The sequence below is a fragment of the Vanessa tameamea genome, chromosome 31, assembly GCF_037043105.1.
Source record: "Vanessa tameamea isolate UH-Manoa-2023 chromosome 31, ilVanTame1 primary haplotype, whole genome shotgun sequence".
Classification (NCBI taxonomy): Eukaryota; Metazoa; Arthropoda; class Insecta; order Lepidoptera; family Nymphalidae; genus Vanessa; species Vanessa tameamea.
Window position 1 is genome coordinate 3,284,061 of NC_087339.1, and position 18,412 is coordinate 3,302,472.

Genomic DNA, 18,412 nt, shown 5'->3' on the forward strand with positions numbered 1-18,412 from the left:
GCCACTGCTTGTTGTTGCTCGACCCTGGGAGCTGGCCTCGTCTCTCGTCTTGGCCGCGTCGCCTGCCTCGGCTGCGGTGTAGACGCCGCCGCTGGCTCCGACCTAGCCGGTCTCGCTGCCCTCTTCTTCCTCCTCCTATTCCTTTTCTTAGGAATAGGTTGGCCCCTTTCGATCGGCTGATTGGCCGGGGGGGCCAGGGAGGTGGGTGCAAGTCCTGTCGCTGGCGCTTGTTGTTCTGCCGGTGGTGGTCTTGCCGGCATTCTTCTCGGCGCCGGGACTGGGGGACGGCTGTCCCTGTCCGGCTGCTCCGGCTGCTCCGGCTCCTGTCGAGTGGGGGGGGGCGTGCAGTTCACCGCCCTCCCTCTGCCTTCTTCTTAGTGCGGCTTTTCCTCTGGGTGCCGGCGGTTGGGGTTGGGGAGGTGGCACAGTGATACCCCTCCTTCTGGCCTCCCTCTTATAGACCGCGCACCTGCGGTCCTTCGCCGTGTGCGCCTTCCCACAGTTGGCGCATGTCGGCGGTTCTTCGAGGGGGCGCGGGCAGTCCCTGGCCAAGTGTTCGCCGGCACAGCGAACACATTTTGTGGGCCGGTGGCAGTTGGCCGAGGCGTGACCGAAGGCCTGGCATCGGTGACATTGGGGAGGGCTCCTGGCCCCTTTCCAGGCCTCCACCAAGAGGCCGGGCATGCACAGGAGCTCGGTCACCTTGTAGAGTTCATTGAGTTCTTGGTCCTTAAGGTGAGCGAGCTGCACGAAGTACGTGCACCCGTGTCTGCCCTTGCCCACCGGAATCGCCTTCGCGCGCTCAGCTGGGAACCCCAGGTTGCGCAGCGCAGCGACGACTTCCTCGGAGGGGGTGTCGAAGGGCAGCCCCCTGATGGCTATTTTGCTTGGCAGTTCCGTGGCGGGACTATAGCAAAACCAGGATATGGACTTATCCTGGTTTCTAGCCTCCGTGAGGTGTCTCTGCACCACCCGGAATTCTTCCGCCGATCCGGGCAGAAAGCGGACCCCTTTCCCCATGGGGCGCGCGTTCGGGGCGTGTCCGAGTTTGCTTCTGATGGTTTCGAAGTGCCGCGTCCAGTTCGGCAGGCACTCCGCCGTAATTGGCGGGTATTCTGAACGCGGCAACTTTGTTGGTGGTGGCACTTGCGGGGGGGCCCGACCTCCTGGTGAGGCCGGTGCTGCGGCCGCAGCCGCGTATGAGAGGCCTGACGGCCCCGGCTGTGGTGAGTCCGGGCGTGGTGGTGAGGTTTCTCCAGCCATCGAGGCCAAGGCCGCGTAACTGGTCGAGTCACGCGGCCAAGACTCCTGTGTTCCCCCCTCGAGGGGTGAGGGGGATCTCGGCGGTTGTCGGTGCTCCATATGCGGAGGAACCTCGGTCGCCTCCATATAGGCCTCACTAGAGGCGGGCGACTCGGTGCGCGGTGGGTCTTCCTTCGCCGGAGTGGTCGGCGGGGAGGGTTGCGGGGGGGACGCGTCTGTCCTCGGGCGCTTGTCCTCCCCCTCCGTGGATTCAGGGGACGAATCCGGCCTCGGGCGCTTCGCTCCTTCCGCGCTGGTTGTAGTCTCAGCTACAACAGCTGCGAAGTACGCGTCGGCGTCCCGGTCCTCCTCTTCGTCCCCTGGCTCCGCATGCACGATGCGGATGGTGGGGCGCGGGGGGGCGGCGGAGGTGCGGGGGACGGGCACGGTCGTGTTGTCGAAGATGTCCCTCCGAACAACAGACCGCGGTATCCCCGACCTTCCTCGGCCGCGCTTTCGTTGGTCTAAGGGGGGGGGCTCCCCCCCTTCAGACATGGTGGTATTCCTTCTCTCCTAACTACCCTTTTCAAAGCCTGAACGGTATTCGCCACCTCAGCGCGTGCAACCCAGCCAGGTGAGACCCTAAGGGGAGGCCCAGCTAAGCGCCCGCGAGCGGAAGTTCCTACCGTTCACTCTGGTTGTCTAGGGCGTCGGCAGTCAAATCCTGTTGATCCTGCAGGAATTTTTATAAGTAAAAATGTGCAGGATCACGTGCGTACTCCTTCCGAAGCGGGTAAGGCAGCTCCACGCAACTTGAACCGGTCGTTTCCTCAAGCCAACGCCTTGCGACGCGGCGAGTACAACTGCACCGGGGGGGGCGTTGCGGGGGGCGGGGAATATCCAAGACGGAATTTGCACACTAGATGACACCTCACGTTCTGTCTCGCTCAATAAACTAAACGAGAGAGAGAGATAGAGAGTGTCCTATCTATCTATCTATCTATCTATTGTTTGCGTCATACTCGTATAGTACCATCAGCAAAATAATAGATGGCGCACGAGGCGTATGTCTTTGTGCAAGGCCGTTTTCGTAGGTACACCCACTCGTTAAACTCTACCGCCAAACATCAGTTGTGTTCCGTATTGAAGCGAGCCAGTGTTACAGCAGGCATAAGGGACATAATATCTTAGTTGCCAAGATTGGTGGAGGATTGGCTATGTAAGGAATGGTTAAAATTTCTAACAGTGTCATTGTCTGTGGCCGGTTTTATGTTTATCATAAAAAAAATTATAAATGTGAAACTAATTCTGATACGTCTTGATTCTCAAACCACTGAACCGATTTACATGAGATTCAGTATGGATATAGTTTGAGCCATGGATACATACATATATGGATTTGTATTATGTTTTATATTTATTGTGTTTACAATGAATCATTGCAGTGAATAACATTAAATTGTAACAATTACCAAGAAAATTATATAATATATATTTTATAAAAGCAACTCTTAATTTATTGTAAAAAACATTTTTTATCAAAAATCCAAGTCATTATGAGAAATAAATTACGCAGTTTAGTATATTATATAAATTGATTTATTACGTAATTCATTATGATTACGATTATTATGTATTTTTTTATACGATGATCATTCTGTACGAGATGGGCACCTTTGGGTATAAATACTTGGTGGTAGGGCTTTGTGCAACCCCGTCTGGGTAGAAACAACCCACTCATCAAACAGTCCACCAAACAGAAATACTCAGTATCGTCGTGTACTGTTGTGTTCCGGCTTGAAGGGTCAGTGAGTCAGTATCATTACAGGTATAAGACAACATTGGTTCCAAGGTTGGTGGACCATTGGCGGTTGATATTTCTACTATTAAAGTTAATACAGCCTTCCTGGGGCACCGTAGTCGTTTCTATAGTAACATTCCACGGCTATTTTAATGCCTGTTTAAAAAAATATTAAATATAAATAAGGCATATTACACAATACAAGATTATATTAAAGACTAGCTGTGCCCGCGACTTCGTGCGCGTTTGAATTTAATAAAAAAGTGTGAATTTTTTTTTTTTTTTTCGTAATTCTAAAATAAAAGTAGCCTAAGTTGCTCCTTATTACATCAGCTGTCTGCCAGTGAAAGTCCCGTCAAAATCGGTTCAGCCGTTCCAGAGATTAGTCGGAACAAACAGACAGACAGACAAACGGACAAAAATTGTAAAAAATGTTGTTTAGGTATATGTACCGTGTGTACATACATGTGCATTTAGTGAAAAGCGGTTATTTTAATATTACAAACAGACACTCCGATTTTATTATACGTATAGATAAAAGATCGTGGACTTAGTATATAAAAATATATATTATATGTATGTATATACTACTAAATATACTATTAATTTATATACTTGCGAAAATGAAATTAAAGAAAATATATATCCCGCTGAGTTTCTTTCGCCGGTTCTTCTCGAGTCCGAGGTGTTAATTTCCGAACCGGTGGTAGATTTTTGACTATCAATAAGCAAGTGTAAACACTTCTATATTGAATAAAGATTATTGACTTTGACTTTGAATCAAATCAAATCAAAATATAATTTATTCAAGTAGGCTTTTACAAGCACTTTTGAATCGTCATTTAACAAACTATTTAAAGTGAAGCTACCACCGGTTCGGAATGTAGATTCTACCGAGAAGAACCGGCAAGAAACTCAGTAGTTACTCTTCTATAATTTTCCTTTACTGACATACTCTGTAATGAAAATTGTCCAAAAGAGTAACTGAGATTCTTAACGGTTGTTTTCGGTGGAATCTACTTTCCGAGCCGGTGGTAGTTTTCAATTTACTCCATCACTGTCACATGACGGTCATGGGTGGTGGTCTGTCTACATATTTTGCAACAACAGGCTTTAACTAACATTACCTGTAAATGTATACGGCTGAAGCCTTACAAATGAACTTAAAATTCTTCAACCCAACTAATTAGAAGGGTATTTTTGCACAAATTTGTGCGTTATCGAATTGAAAGAAAGAAAGAAAAAACATTTATTGACATACACACATATAAAGAAAAAAATATATATACAAAAAATGAATATAAAAACAACATAATAATAAAGAAAAAATAATTAAATATAATGAATATGACACTTGTGTGCAGTCAAAAGGAGACAGCTCAGGCTATGAGGGATTTTTATCCCTCTGCTGATTTTCAGCTGTCTCCCTTGTAGCCAAGCAATGACAGTATCAACTTGAAAATAAACATTTGAGGATTAATAATTGCAATAAGATTGGAGATTAAAGTCGCAGGTGTGACGGTTTCATGTGAATGTCAAGGTACGGAAGTCTAAATTGTGTGTTTTCAACCAAGCACATCAGGTTCTGCACTCTGAGACAACCACTAGAGCAAATATTTGATGCTTTTGATACCCCAGTCCTATCGAAAATATCCCCCCCCCCCTACTCCCTGAAAAGCGCGAAGGTTTGAACGATGTACTTAATTATACTAAGATTTTGATTAATGAAATTATTGGACAAATTTGCGTAAAATGTTTGTGAAATGATTATCATCATCATCATGGTGATCAGCCTGTATTATTCCACTGCTGGACGTAGGCCCCCAAGGTACTCATCCACGTTCTAGGGGCCACCTTCCGTACATCATCGCCCCACCGGGCCCCACGGCGTCCTACACTACGCTTGCCGATTCGCGGTCTCCACTAGAACCTTCGTGAAATTATTATACAATCTTCTGTTGTAATTTCTACGATAACTCATCGGTTTTGATACTTGCGTGGTGACGTCATTGATGGATCAAAATTTATAATTGTGAAACGTGAAATTGATTCGATGTTTTTTTTTGTTTCAGATAGAATAGCTGAAGGAAATTACAGGAATATAAACAAAAAGTATGTTTTTGTATTTATTTATATGAATATTTATAACATTATAGAAGGATGTTGAATAAAAAAAAATTAACTCAATATTTTTAAAGGTTTTTTTACGTTTACGTTACGCACATTCCGCCATGACAGTTTTATCGAGAGAGAACAATAAACTACGTCATCATATTTTTGTCTCATCTATTACGTTGTCTACAACAATAGGTTCTATTTCGTTTAAACAATTATATTACAATACGTAAATCGGGTAGTCTATGTTTTATTATAAATACTTTTGAGATAGGACCTTATGGTATGGAGCGCTGTGTGACGTCAAACGATGTCGGTACCGTTGTAAAAATGTATTCATTTTTAAATAGTGTCAGGATAATGCTTGTGAGGATAACAGGGTACCGTTCGCAAAAACATATATCTGCTAAGAGTATAAGTAGATTAGAGTAGAAATCAGCTTGAATAGTACGTTCTATCACAATTATTTAATTAAATTCCTGTTAGTATCTATTCTCTTTTAATAGTCTAAGAGCCAGTGATCGACAGACTTACGGTATAGTAGCAAACTCCATATCACTGCCAGGTATACTGCTTCACCTGCTGTTGGGGAAATGGAGGTTCACTAATCCCATCGAGGGTTCCTTTGAGCGCGCCAAGGAGTCGAAAAGCTTAAAAATTGACTTTCAAAACGTGATCGCAGCATGTCTGCCATTTTGATATCTTAAAATATATTAGAAAAAAATAATGGCAGACACTTACTCCGGTTCCTACTATATTTTTTATAATTTCAAAGGTTACCTTAATTTGGTACAAATTTACGTCATTTCAGCAAAGCCTGTATTTATATATAATATTTATATTATTATTATATACAAATATTTACAAAAGCAGACACAGGTCGGTTCTAAGGTGCAGGAAGACCACATAAAAAATTTCTTAGCTGTCCTTATGAAGTAACGTAGTCCTTACGTAAGTCTGCCGATCACTGGCTCTCAGTCTATAAGGTAGATAACCTATATATAATTGAAAACTTTATATATTTATATTTTACACAAACCGCGATGAGACTTGAAGGGGTAATAAATAGGAGATGTTACCCCTTCGAGGAGTGAATTAAAAAAAAAGAAGGCAAACGTCCTTCTCCGTGACTCAAACTATCTCCATACCAAATTTTATCAAAATCGGTATCAGCGGTTTGAGCGTGAAGAGGTAACAGACAGTTACTGTCGCGTTTATTATATTTTTCTAGAACTTTTTTTTTTTACAGTAAATAAAATGTCGCTGTGGGCGAGAGCACAGCAGTTGCCGCCCGAGAGCCTGCAAAAGGTACGTAACCAGTTAATTCCAATCCACCCCTGCCTGTGGAGTTAATGCTCGTTGACTTCCAGACAGGAGACATAACATACATATATAATTGTATTTAACTAACATGACTGTATTCTTAGACGTTGAAAAAGAGTAACTACTGAGTTTCTTGCCGGTTCCTCTCGGTAGAATATACATTCCCGGTGGTAGTTTTACTTTAAATAGTTTGTTAGATGACGATTCAAAAGTGCTTGTAAAAGTCTACTTGATTTGATTTGATTTGTTATATCATGGAACTTGCTAAGAAACTGCTTGTTAAGAAATTATAAAATTCAAAAGAATCGTTAAAGAGCGTTTGTGTGCTAAAGGATATTACAACACTAATGACTTTTTAGTTGACTGCACACCTTGGGAATGAAATGATCGCCTCCAGGCTGTTTCAAATAACTAAAATATAATTATTATTGTACATGCAAAATGGAAAAAAAAAATATATCCCGCTGAGTTTCTTTCGCCGGTTCTTCTCAGGTCCGAGGTGCTAAATTCCGAACCGGTGGTAGATTTTTGACAATCAATAAGCAAGTGTAAACACTTCTATATTGAATAAAGATTTTTGATTTGATTTGATTTGATTTGTTATACAACGAACAGTTCTTGATTAGTACGTCTTCTCTACGTAGTATAAAACAAAGTAACTTCTCGCCGTACATATGCGCTTGGATCTTTTAAACTACGCAACGCATTTTAATGCGGTTTTTGTCAATAAACAGAGCGATTCAAGAGGAAGGTGTATTTGTACAATGCATGCATTATAGGACCATCCATTTTCTTTTTTTATTTGAATACTTTATTGACTACCACAAAGTAAATGGGACAAAAGGCGGTATTATTGCCTGAACGTATTCTCTGCCAGTCAACCTTTAGGTCAACAGAAACCCATGAAGGCGGTGATTAATAATTAATTAACAATACATAGATATACATACTTATATATAAAACTATTACATACATAACCATTATTGTATCTACAAAATAAATATTGATCTTTACTGTCTACAGTAACCCATCTAATATTCTGTGATCTATCACCGACACCGTTGGTTGTCTGAAAGAGATCGCTATGGAGCGATAAGGTCGCCGAAATTGTACGCTCCTTTTATTTAGTCTGTGTTCATGTTTTATTTATTTATTTTCTCTGTATGATGTACAATAGAGTAAAAAGTTAAAGTTAGTTAATGCATATTATAGTTCAGGAAGGTTTTGAGAATGGATGTGGATGGATATAGAGGTAGGGGACGACCAAAGAAACGATGGATGGATTGTGTGAAAGACGATATGGTTAGAAAGAATGTTACTTGTGAGATGACGTCCGACAGAGAAGTATGGAAGGTGACATGCTGCGCCGACCCCCAAGTAAAATTGGAATAAGGGCAGGATGGATGAGTACAGGAATTTCATTTCAACTTCTCTAGTCGAAAAACATAGATTTTTTCTTTTTGTTTGTTCGTTAAAAGTTGTATAGAGACGCTTATTGTACCGCGTCAAGCCGACATGTTCATATATAGTATTACTTAGTATATATGTTTATAAGTGCTGCCTCGAGGTCCTGAATTCAAAATACATAGAAAAATTCTTAATAACGCCCTGTAGTCTTAGTAGTGTGTACAGTTCCGTGAAGTGGACAGCGTGTATGGTCGTTGGTTCTGTGTCTGTACTATTTCCGGTCGTGTCGGATTTGCCGTTCATCGGATTACGAGTGTGTCGCAATAGAGTGGACCTCTGTTTCCTCACACTCTCGTATACTGTAATATGTCCTGCGTAGGTCTCCTTTGAGATAGCCGCCGTGGTCCAAATCTTTCAAGACATTATCATACTACAACAACAGAACAATAGTAACAGCCTGTAAATTTCCCACTGCTAAGGGCTCCTCTCCCTTTGAGAAGGTTAAGAGCTTATTCCACCACGATGCACCTATGCGGGTTGCAGGATACACATGTGACAGAATTTCGTTGAAATTAGACACATGCGGTTTATGCCTTCTCCGCCGAGCGCATGAAAATTCAGTGGAGCTTGCCTGGTAAACCAGTAATCATTGGTTAAGATGCACGCGTTCTAAACACTGGGTCATCTCGGCTCAAGACATTATCATATAGCTTATAAATAATGTTAATTCTGTAACAGGTGCGTGCAGTTTATGGGGAACACTTTCCCATCGAAGTTCGTCATTGTCTCGCAACTTGGATCGAGAATCGAATATGGTAAGTTTTTTTTTTAATAATCTATGGGCAAAGACCGAATAGTTCAGTAACTTTTTCTCCTCTGTTTGTCAACTGTTTTTTTTTCCATGGTAACCATTTAACTTTAGTGTATCATCAATTTATCTATAGAAACTTATTTGGAAAACCTTGAAGGTAAAGAAGGATATTGTGGGACACCCGTTTGGAACGAAGTTTTCGCTTTATATTATGTAGTAAATAACAGACACGATGAGTTAAATTAACAACGTTTGAGAAGAATTAAACGACAAAAAAAAGAGTTATCAAAGATCCCGTATGAATTAAAACTGTAACAAAAAAATAATGGTATAAAATCCTATACAATAGAACGAGACGGAATGTGAAACAGAGCGATGGAAAAGTCACCTGATCGTGACGATTTCTGCTACTGTACTGTAAGGTCGTAAAATCTCAGTTCCCTATATTATTGGTGCGTTGGCGATGTAAGGATTGTTTAAAACTGCCTACGGCGCTAACGTCTATGGGCGATAGCGACCAGTTGCTGACAGATAGCATATTCGAAAGTTCCCCCACCATTTTAATTTAAAAAAAAAACACCAAATCAATGACAGAAATTTAAAAGAAACAGAGGAAAAGTCACCTGATCGTGAAGATTTTTGCTGATGTGATGATTTCTGCCAGTTCACTCTACTGTGAGCCGCGTTAACGAACTTCGTTCCAAAAAGTTCGAAACATGCCCAAACTCCTCATATTTTCAGTGATGATCGTGATGGTCAAATTTCGACAAAAGGGCTGGTTGTATTTAGCCACAAATTAGGTACATTTGTAGCCTACCAAACCTACAAGCGAATGATAGAGATTGTTAACTATTCTATAATTCATTCAGGACTCCAGAACCGGAGGAGCAACAGAGATTCTTCGTCGAAGAACTCGTGCAGGAGATCCACACGCACACGGAGCTAATGCTGTCTCCAGAGATGTTCGTCACCAAAATGAAGCTCATCGAAGCCGCTAAGCTGTTCCGTATGCAGTACAGGTAGATTTTAAGTTGTTCCTAAATAACTACCCTTCCCTGGCGTAGCAACCGAAGTGTGGTCCATAATGAATATTGGTTAACGTTTTCGTTGCAGCCACGCCCCCCACGAGCTATACACATACATGCGACGATGCTTGGCTCTGGAAATGGAGGTGATCCAGAGTGCCATGGGAACGCCGTATATAGCTCAGCCGCAGACAGAGAGGAAATATAGCGAGGTATGTTATAAGTAATGTTAATAATATGTCTTCATCTCGCTTTGTTATAGCTTGGTGGTTGAGCTTTGTCCAAGGTCTGGGTAGGTACCCGGTCATCGTGAACTCTACCGCCAAACAGTAATAGTATCTTTTGTGTTTGGCTTGTAGGATGAGAGTCTGTACAGGCACAAGGGTCGTACCATCTCAGTTCCCTATATTAGTGGTGCGTTGGCGATGTAAGGATTGTTTAATTTTGCGTACGGCGCTAATGTCTATGGGCGGTGGTGACCAATTCCTGTCAGATAGCATATTCGAAAGTTCGTCCACAGTTTTAATTTGAAAAAAAAACACACCAAAGGCATTGTCCATACGTCTATGGAGACAGAACTATGGGCGTTTAATAATGCACGGGCGCTTCAGAAGTTGTTAATTTTTTGGTGTAATTTTGGTGTAAATACTATTTCATAACGTACGTGCAAATAATTCATAAGTATTAAATAACATTAATCATTATGATAGAGGTAATTATGAATCTAATTTTCTCACCACAACCGTAACACCCGCTCACAAATTTAAACATTAAGAATTTAATTTTGTAATAAAAATAAACATTGGAACGTAAGATGAGGTGTGAATTTGTCTATTTCGAGCGGCTCTCATCATTATTCCATGAGAAGTTCAATATTACATAATAACTTCAATATTAAAAAGATTCCTAAAAATACGTCCCGCGCAATTTACAAAATAATGGTCACCTTGAGGAGATAGTCGTAATCGTGTTGGTATCGTTTCAGCTCATAACTGGTCTTCAGACAGTGCGTCAGAAGGTGAACATGGCGAGCGAGGAGATAAGAAGCCTCCAGGCGAACATAGAGTCGTTCTCCCTCCAATACCACGAGTGTCTGAAGAATAAAGGTCAGGTTATATTGAGTTAACTGACGATAGTTACTGAAGAAACGCCGCGTAAGGGCTTCTGTGGTTCCACGGTCGTACCGTTGTATATGGTCATGATTCATGAATAACCGGTTAGTTTAGGTTAGAGGGTATTTTAAAAATCTTTTAAGGGGGGGGGGGTTTATTTGCATGTATTTTGTTGTACATGGGACTTTTTCGAAATATACTGATAGTGGATTATTTGTGTTTAATGTGGTATACACTAAAATACTTAGAACAGTGGTTACCTTCAATTCAAGTTTATTGTCTGTGATAAAATGAATTGGTAATACACCTAAAGGAGCCCAATGTCTATATAATATATTAATATACGTCATTAAAATATGTTTTTTTTTTTTCCAGGTCACATAAATTATCTCCAGCAGTCTGGACCGATGACGAACGAGCGACGGGAACTAGAAGCCTGTCTCAGGGTCCAGATTGAGGAAATGGAGAGGAAATTGAACGCTCTGGTAATATATCATGATACCATATCAGTCTAGCGTATGGATTTGGCGTGAGATACTTTAAGACTGAATATAATATTAGTATAGTGAAGACCCAGCTTCAAGTAAATAGGAACGTCAAATAATTAACAATATTTAATATAGTTTACAATATTTATTTTTCCAGTTTTTGTTACAATCATCCATTATCTTCCGCTTTTCAACCCAGATTAACAATTCCAATGTCAAATTCAAAAATAATCTTCCTCTACTTTTATTATAAAAATGTCAAACCAAAAAGTATTCATCACATTTATGTAATTCTGTGATTGAATATAACTCAATAGCTAAAAGCTATACAACCTTAAATGATTATTTATAAATATTTTATATAAAATAATTTATAGGCTTACAATAGATAGTACCGTATATTAATATATATTATAGCTAGGGGTGTGACGGGCTTAAGACAAAATACTACAGTCGAATCCAATCACAAGAGGACTCTTGTGATTGGATTGGAGTGCTTATGGTTCCACTGGTTCACTAACCTTTACCTTTATTGCACAAAGCCCTACCACGAAGTATAGGTCAGGTTAAATATAGCAGTTGGTCCGGTATGCAAAATCGTTTTGAAAATTAACACAAATGAATCAGGGATGCTATGAATATGTTTTAATTAATATTGAATCATATATATATATATTCAAATAGAGTTGGTATCCATTATAATCACAGAAAACAAATGACCTTCAAAAACAATAGCAGCTATTGTCCAAAATAAAATTCCGTAAACATCACAATCATTTTCTTTATTTTTCCCTCGACTTTAGATTTTTCTCTTTTTTCTATTTCTTTTGTTTTTCCTTCAACGCTCTCGAAACCGAATGAATCAAATTACCGTATCCTCATTTTCCGCACACATTTTGTTGCCATTCACAAAATATAATTACCGGCATTCAAAAATATTTTATTGTTAATAAAAAATATAAAAATAAATTGAAATAATAATAATTTAAAACATTAAATAAAAGTCGCCTTACACTTAAATATAAACATGAAAAATCAAATTTGTACTAAATAATTGTTTCTTTAAACACCGATAGCGATTTCTTGATGGTATGCACGTCGTACACTATACAGGGTGTTACATTTCATTGATATAAAAATGTATGTCGTTTTCAGGTGGCCCAAATCAACCAGTCGCAGATGGAACTCGTTGATCACATGAAGGAAAATATCACTAATCTCAGACAGTTGCAGAGCCAAGTGCTGGACGAGGAGCTGATCAAGTGAGTTTATTGTTTTGTTGCTGTCGTAAGCAGTATCCTTCTCTCTCACTCCAACTCACAGCGTATAATCAATAAATTTCATTAGTAAATAACATCTCCTTACATCATCATATTAATGTATATATATATTTACTTGGTGGTAGGGCTTTGTGCAAGCCCGTCCGGGTAGGTACCACCCACTCGTCAGATATTCTACCGCCAAACAGCAGTGCTCAGTATCGTTGTGTTCCGGTTTGAAGGGTGAGTTAGCCAGTGTAACTACAGGCACAAGGGACGCAACATCTTAGTTCCCGAGGTGGGAGGCGCATTGGTGATGTAAGAAATGGTTAATATTTCTTACAGCGCCATTGTCTATGGGCTGTGGTGACCACTTACCACCAGGTGGCCAATTTGCTCGTCCGCGTGCCTATATCATAAGAAATAAATAAAATTAAAGTAATAACCTAAGCTTCTCTCGAGTTAAACAATTTCGATATTAAATAGTTCAGCTTAGATTAGTTTAAGTTGTCACTTCGGTCGGGCGTTTGAAAAGATTTTATATAATGTATTTTGTTACTAGATGGAAACGCGAACAGCAACTCAGCGGCAATGGCGTACCGATGCAGTCGAATCTGAACACGATACAAGAATGGTGCGAGCTGCTGGCCGACCTCATCTGGAGCACGAGGCAGCAGGTCAGCAACGTCGCCCGGATCAACAGCAAGACTATAGCGGAACTGAGGCAGGCGCATCTCGCCGAAATGTTGGACGACATGAGCAAACAGGTATAATCCCACTGCTGGACTATCGAGTGCGGTAATCTGATATAAATCAAAATGGGGGTGGGACTTCTTCCGGACAAGTCCCTTAGTCGAGTTTTAACTCAGCGGTATCGGAGGCTACCGTTAGGCTTGTAAGGCTAGGGTCACAGGTGTCGCCGTGGCTGTATGGATAAGTGTGTCTGGTCCGGTGGTATACCGCAATGACTGACCGCTAAATTTAATTCCATAATGATGCACTAGGTGGCGTTAGTTTCACGTTGTACATTTTATTGTCTATACTAAACTAGATGTAACTGCGGCTTCGCACGCTTGGAATGGTTCGTGACGTAAATGCTTCAAAAACTTTTTTACAACGCTTTGTCCAGAACGTAACCCCCTCCAATGATAACAAAAGTGGCTTCGTGGTTGGCGACCAATTTCATCAAAATCGGTTCAGTAGCTTAGCCGTGAAAGGACAGACAGATATTTTTTCGCATTTATAATATTGTTTTATGTAGGTATATATTCTTGGCGGTAGGGCCTTGTGCAAGACCGTCTGGGTAGGTACCACCCATTCATCAGATATTCTACCGCCAAACAACAGTACTGTTGTGTTCCGGTTAGTTTTCAAGGTTAATGGCGCATTGGCGATGTAAGGAATGCTTAATATTTCTATCAGCGCCATTGTCTATGGGTGGTGATGACCCCTTACCATCAGGTGGCCCAGATACTCGCCCGCCAACCTATAACCATAGCAAAAAGAAAAAATTATCCATATTTAAGTTATCCAGTTAAGTGGTCACCATCACTCCACCATCTTTCCAACATTTTATACGATCGACAATGCGACCCAAACATTAGGAACTAAGATGTTATGTTGGTTCTTTAGTAGCTCACCACCCGCCATTTAAATTGGAACCTTAATACATACATTTGAATGTTTAGAAGGAGACCTCGTCAAATAGATAAGGGCCCTCGCCCACGGCGACTTTCTGTAGCGATACAAATTCAGAAGTTGTTATAGAATGTCCCATTCGAAGTTTCGTGAATTGCTTTCCATTGTAAAACCAGAGTTGATACGCAGAAATACCGTGATGAGACAATTTATATATGTATAGAGTTGTGTAACAGCTGAAGAACGGCTAACAATGACTTCATGGTAAGAAAAACCATTTCCACCGTTCTCCTCCCCTCCCCTCCCTCCGTTCTTCCCCCGGTGTCGTCCGACACGGTCGCGCGTTGCAAATGAATCACTAGAAAAAGTCGTCGTGGGCGAGGGTTCTAAGATGAATAGCGCACCAGGCGCACATTTTTTGCGCACATGTGCGTTGACGCCGATCGTTGACTCGTTTTCCAGGTGACGAGTTTGCTGTCGACATTGGTGACATCAACGTTTGTAATCGAGAAACAACCGCCCCAAGTGATGAAGACCAACACTCGGTGAGTCCAAATCTGTGGCACTGGCTGACGACCGCGACTTCGCTCGCGTTTTACGGGTTGATTGTCATGTATAACGCATCAAACGAAGCCTCTATCTTCCCTTGGAGTTTGAGGATGCTTTGAACCAAGTTTCGTTAAATTCGGACAGTCGTTTGGTTGTGTTGATACAAGATTGTATTGATGATAAAAAAGCGTGGAGTTAACGCTCGTTGACTTCCAGGCGGGAGACATGACATACATGTATAATTGTGTTTAACTAACATGACTGTATTTTTAGATGTCGAAAAAGAGTAACTACTGAGTTTCTTGCCGTTTCTTCTCGGTAGAATCTACGTAACGAGCCGGTGGTAGCTTCACTTAATATAGTTCAAATCAAGTGTTGGGCATAAAAATTAGCCTGTCCTGCCTTGGAGTTCAAGCTCCAAAATTTCGTCAAATTTGGTTGTGACCAGACCAGTCCATAGTTTATGTACTGGGGAAACATGAGGAAAGCAACTGCTTCACCTTCAAGAGAGTTTGACTTTAGTCCAATTATCGTTGTTTGAGTAAGATTCAAAGTTAAAATTTCAATGTTCTGTTAACAGTTTCACGGCTACAGTCCGCCTGCTCGTGGGTGGTCAGCTCAACGTGCACATGACGCCGCCGCGTGTGACGGTAACTTTATAATTGCATATATTTTTAATATAGTTTTTTGCGCTAGGAGATAAGAGACGTAACTTTGTCATAGTATATCGAAAATGACAGTTCGCAAGAGATTTAATAACTATCTGACTATTGTAAAGCCAAGAAGGTAATCTGGGGAAAATTTCTAGTGTCTAATTGTCACTGTTCATGAGATACAGTCTGGTAACAGGCGAACAGACGGACGGACGGGCAGCGAAGTCTTAGTTATAGGGTCGGTATTACCCTTTGGGTGCGGAACCCTAAAGACGAACAGGCCGCGACGACCGCACTGTCTCAACTCCAAAAGGTCGCATGTAGCATAAAATTCTGATCGAGAGCGAGTTGCATAATATCTACCGTATACCGCAAGAGAACTCTGGTTTTAATATAAATAAATTTGAATCCGTCCTCCCGCCCACCAGGTGGTGATAATATCGGAGCAGCAGGCGCAGCTGCTGCTGAAGAGCGACACGCAGAGCGGGCGCGGCAAGCAGCCGGTGGAGTGCGGGGACATCCTCAACAACAGCGGCTGCATGGAGTACCAGCCCACCAGCCGCCAGCTCAGCGTCAGCTTCCGGTGAGCTCACACTTACTGTCCATTGACGGACATTTGTATGTTCTGGTACGTCAATGCATTCAAAGTACGATAACAAACGCATGGAACATTCCTCCTGTCCCTCTTTAACTTTACGGTAACCGGTCTGCGAGAAAGAGACGAGGCGTATGTGAAACGATTCGATATCACATTCGTTTCATCTCCTTCACGCAGACCGTGCAATGTAAAGTTAAACAGAGACAGAGCGACACCGGAAATCGGTTGTCAACATTGTATTGAGTATTTTCATTCGTCAACAGGAACATGCAGTTGAGAAAGATAAAACGCGCCGAGAAGAAAGGGACGGAGAGCGTTATGGACGAGAAACTCACTCTGCTATTTCAGTCTGAGTTCAACGTCGGAGGGGGAGAATTGGTGTTCCAAGTGAGTTGCACGAGACTCATATTTAAGTTGAACAGGTTTCAAGGTCGTCGAGGCTCTTAATCCTCTCTCAAAGAGGGGGGCCTTGCTGTCATAAGTTAGACAAGTTTCAAGGTCGTTGAGGCTCTTAATCCTCTCTCTAAGAGGGGGGCCTTGCTGTCATAAGTTAGACAAGTTTCAAGGTCGTTGAGGCTCTTAATCTTCGCTTTAAGAGGAGGCCTTGCTGACATTCATCATGACTCAAAGCACTACCACCAAGTAAGATTCGAGAAGGCTCCTACTAAAACACTAGATTTTTTTTCTTGTAAGTTTGTCCTTCAATACACACGTTACAGGTAGATCCTTATCCTACCCGTGCGAAGCCAGGATGCTGTTGAATGCCTCTTTCAATGCATAATATAATATAGTACTTCGCTGTGTAATAATAAGTTATAATAATGTGATGACGCGGTGGTGACGTGTGTGGCAGGTGTGGACGCTGTCGCTGCCGGTGGTGGTGATCGTGCACGGCAACCAGGAGCCGCACGGCTGGGCCACGGTCACGTGGGACAACGCCTTCAGCCCGCCCGGACGAGTGCCCTTCGCGGTGCCCGATAAGGTGAGCTGATTTCTGTCCCAGTGATCCTGGGACGATAATCCTGGACGACGCTGCACGAAGAAGATCGGTTATGGTCTCATTTTGAGGAGCACCAGCCGTAGATGTGCAGAAAATTATAGAGGATTCTTGATTAGATCAAAATCAAATGTGAAACTTGCGAACAGACTTCGTCAGTTTACAACGAAATTAAACCAAAACAAAACCTATCACAGGTTTCTTGATTCCTAATAATCTGTTGAATAAACGCGAAGATTCGCGTGCGACCCACTAGTTCAGATAAAATCACACGGAGATCTTGTACTGGTGGTGGTGCTGGTTTGATAATTTTATGTGTTTCTATTAGAGACTCGGGAGTGATTAGAAGAACTGTAATTATTAATCAATTAGTAAATTTTAAAGATGTCGGCGTTTTTCAAAGCGCACTGTCGACACCAGACTCAGATATGTCCAAAACGATTTTTTTTTTTTTTGGTAGAGGTGGCAAACGAGCAGGAGGCTCACCTGATGGAAATTGACTACCACCGCCCATAGACAATGGCGTTGTAAGAAATATTAACCATTTCTTACATCACCAATGCGCCACCAACCTTGGGCACTAAGATGTTACGTCCCTTGTGCCTGTTGTTACACTGGCTCACTCACCCTTCAAACCGGAACACAACAATACTGAGTACTGCTGTTTGGCGGTAGAATATCTGATGAGTGGGTGGTACCTACCCAGAGAGGCTTGCACAAAGCCCTACCACCAAGAAGTTTTTATTTTATTTATTTATTTTTTTTATAGATTTTCGAAAAACCATCGGCATATTCACAATTTTTTAAGAAAAAGTAGGAAATAAATTCATGTACGGTGTGATACACCACTGCAGGCGTTTACATTATACATTTTAAATAACAAAAAAAAAACCACTACTCCTACTTTAATATATCTTTAAAACAAAAACAAAAATGTGAAAGAACAAAAAAAAATAATAAATTACTCCAAATTAAAAAGAAATAGAAATATAACAAAAAAAAATATATATATCTTGACACTAATTGAGCAAAGAGTCTATTTTTCAGTTTAAGTTAAAATAAGTTGTTATTATTGTTGCTGGTGGTGGAAATGTTTTAAGGTAACAATGGGACTGGCGTTTAGCTTTGTCGTTAAAAAGTTCCAAAAGAAATTAATAATATTATTTCGAATACAGGTGTCTTGGGGTCAACTGGCCGAGACTCTGCGTATCAAGTTCTGCTCAGCGACCGGCGGTGATCTCTCCGAGGATAATTTGCGATTCCTCGCCGAGAAGATATTCAGGTAATTAAATATTATATATTTTTTTTTTGTTTTAAAACGATTCGTAGCTAAGTTCACGTGGCCGAGTTAATTTGTATTAGAATTTTCTAGAATCGCGTGTGGATTTCTTGGT

The 18,412-nt window shown here is 41.5% G+C and overlaps 1 protein-coding gene across 6 annotated transcripts in view; it reads left to right on the forward strand.

The window, feature by feature from the left end:
• Nucleotides 1-18,412, forward strand: part of LOC113391367 (signal transducer and activator of transcription 5B) — a 40,073-nt gene that overhangs the window by 5,277 nt on the left and 16,384 nt on the right. For all 6 annotated transcript variants that reach the window (XM_026627305.2, XM_064220137.1, XM_064220136.1 and 3 more), the window contains 15 exons: nt 5,116-5,155; nt 6,408-6,466; nt 8,627-8,703; nt 9,569-9,718; nt 9,813-9,936; nt 10,710-10,830; nt 11,212-11,321; nt 12,480-12,586; nt 13,146-13,350; nt 14,684-14,766; nt 15,351-15,420; nt 15,852-16,006; nt 16,285-16,408; nt 16,875-17,003; nt 18,194-18,300. In XM_026627305.2, the coding sequence (XP_026483090.1) occupies nt 6,416-6,466; nt 8,627-8,703; nt 9,569-9,718; nt 9,813-9,936; nt 10,710-10,830; nt 11,212-11,321; nt 12,480-12,586; nt 13,146-13,350; nt 14,684-14,766; nt 15,351-15,420; nt 15,852-16,006; nt 16,285-16,408; nt 16,875-17,003; nt 18,194-18,300 (1,613 nt within the window). In that variant the 5' untranslated portion in view covers nt 5,116-5,155; nt 6,408-6,415. The remainder of the gene's footprint in view (nt 1-5,115; nt 5,156-6,407; nt 6,467-8,626; nt 8,704-9,568; nt 9,719-9,812; nt 9,937-10,709; nt 10,831-11,211; nt 11,322-12,479; nt 12,587-13,145; nt 13,351-14,683; nt 14,767-15,350; nt 15,421-15,851; nt 16,007-16,284; nt 16,409-16,874; nt 17,004-18,193; nt 18,301-18,412) is intronic.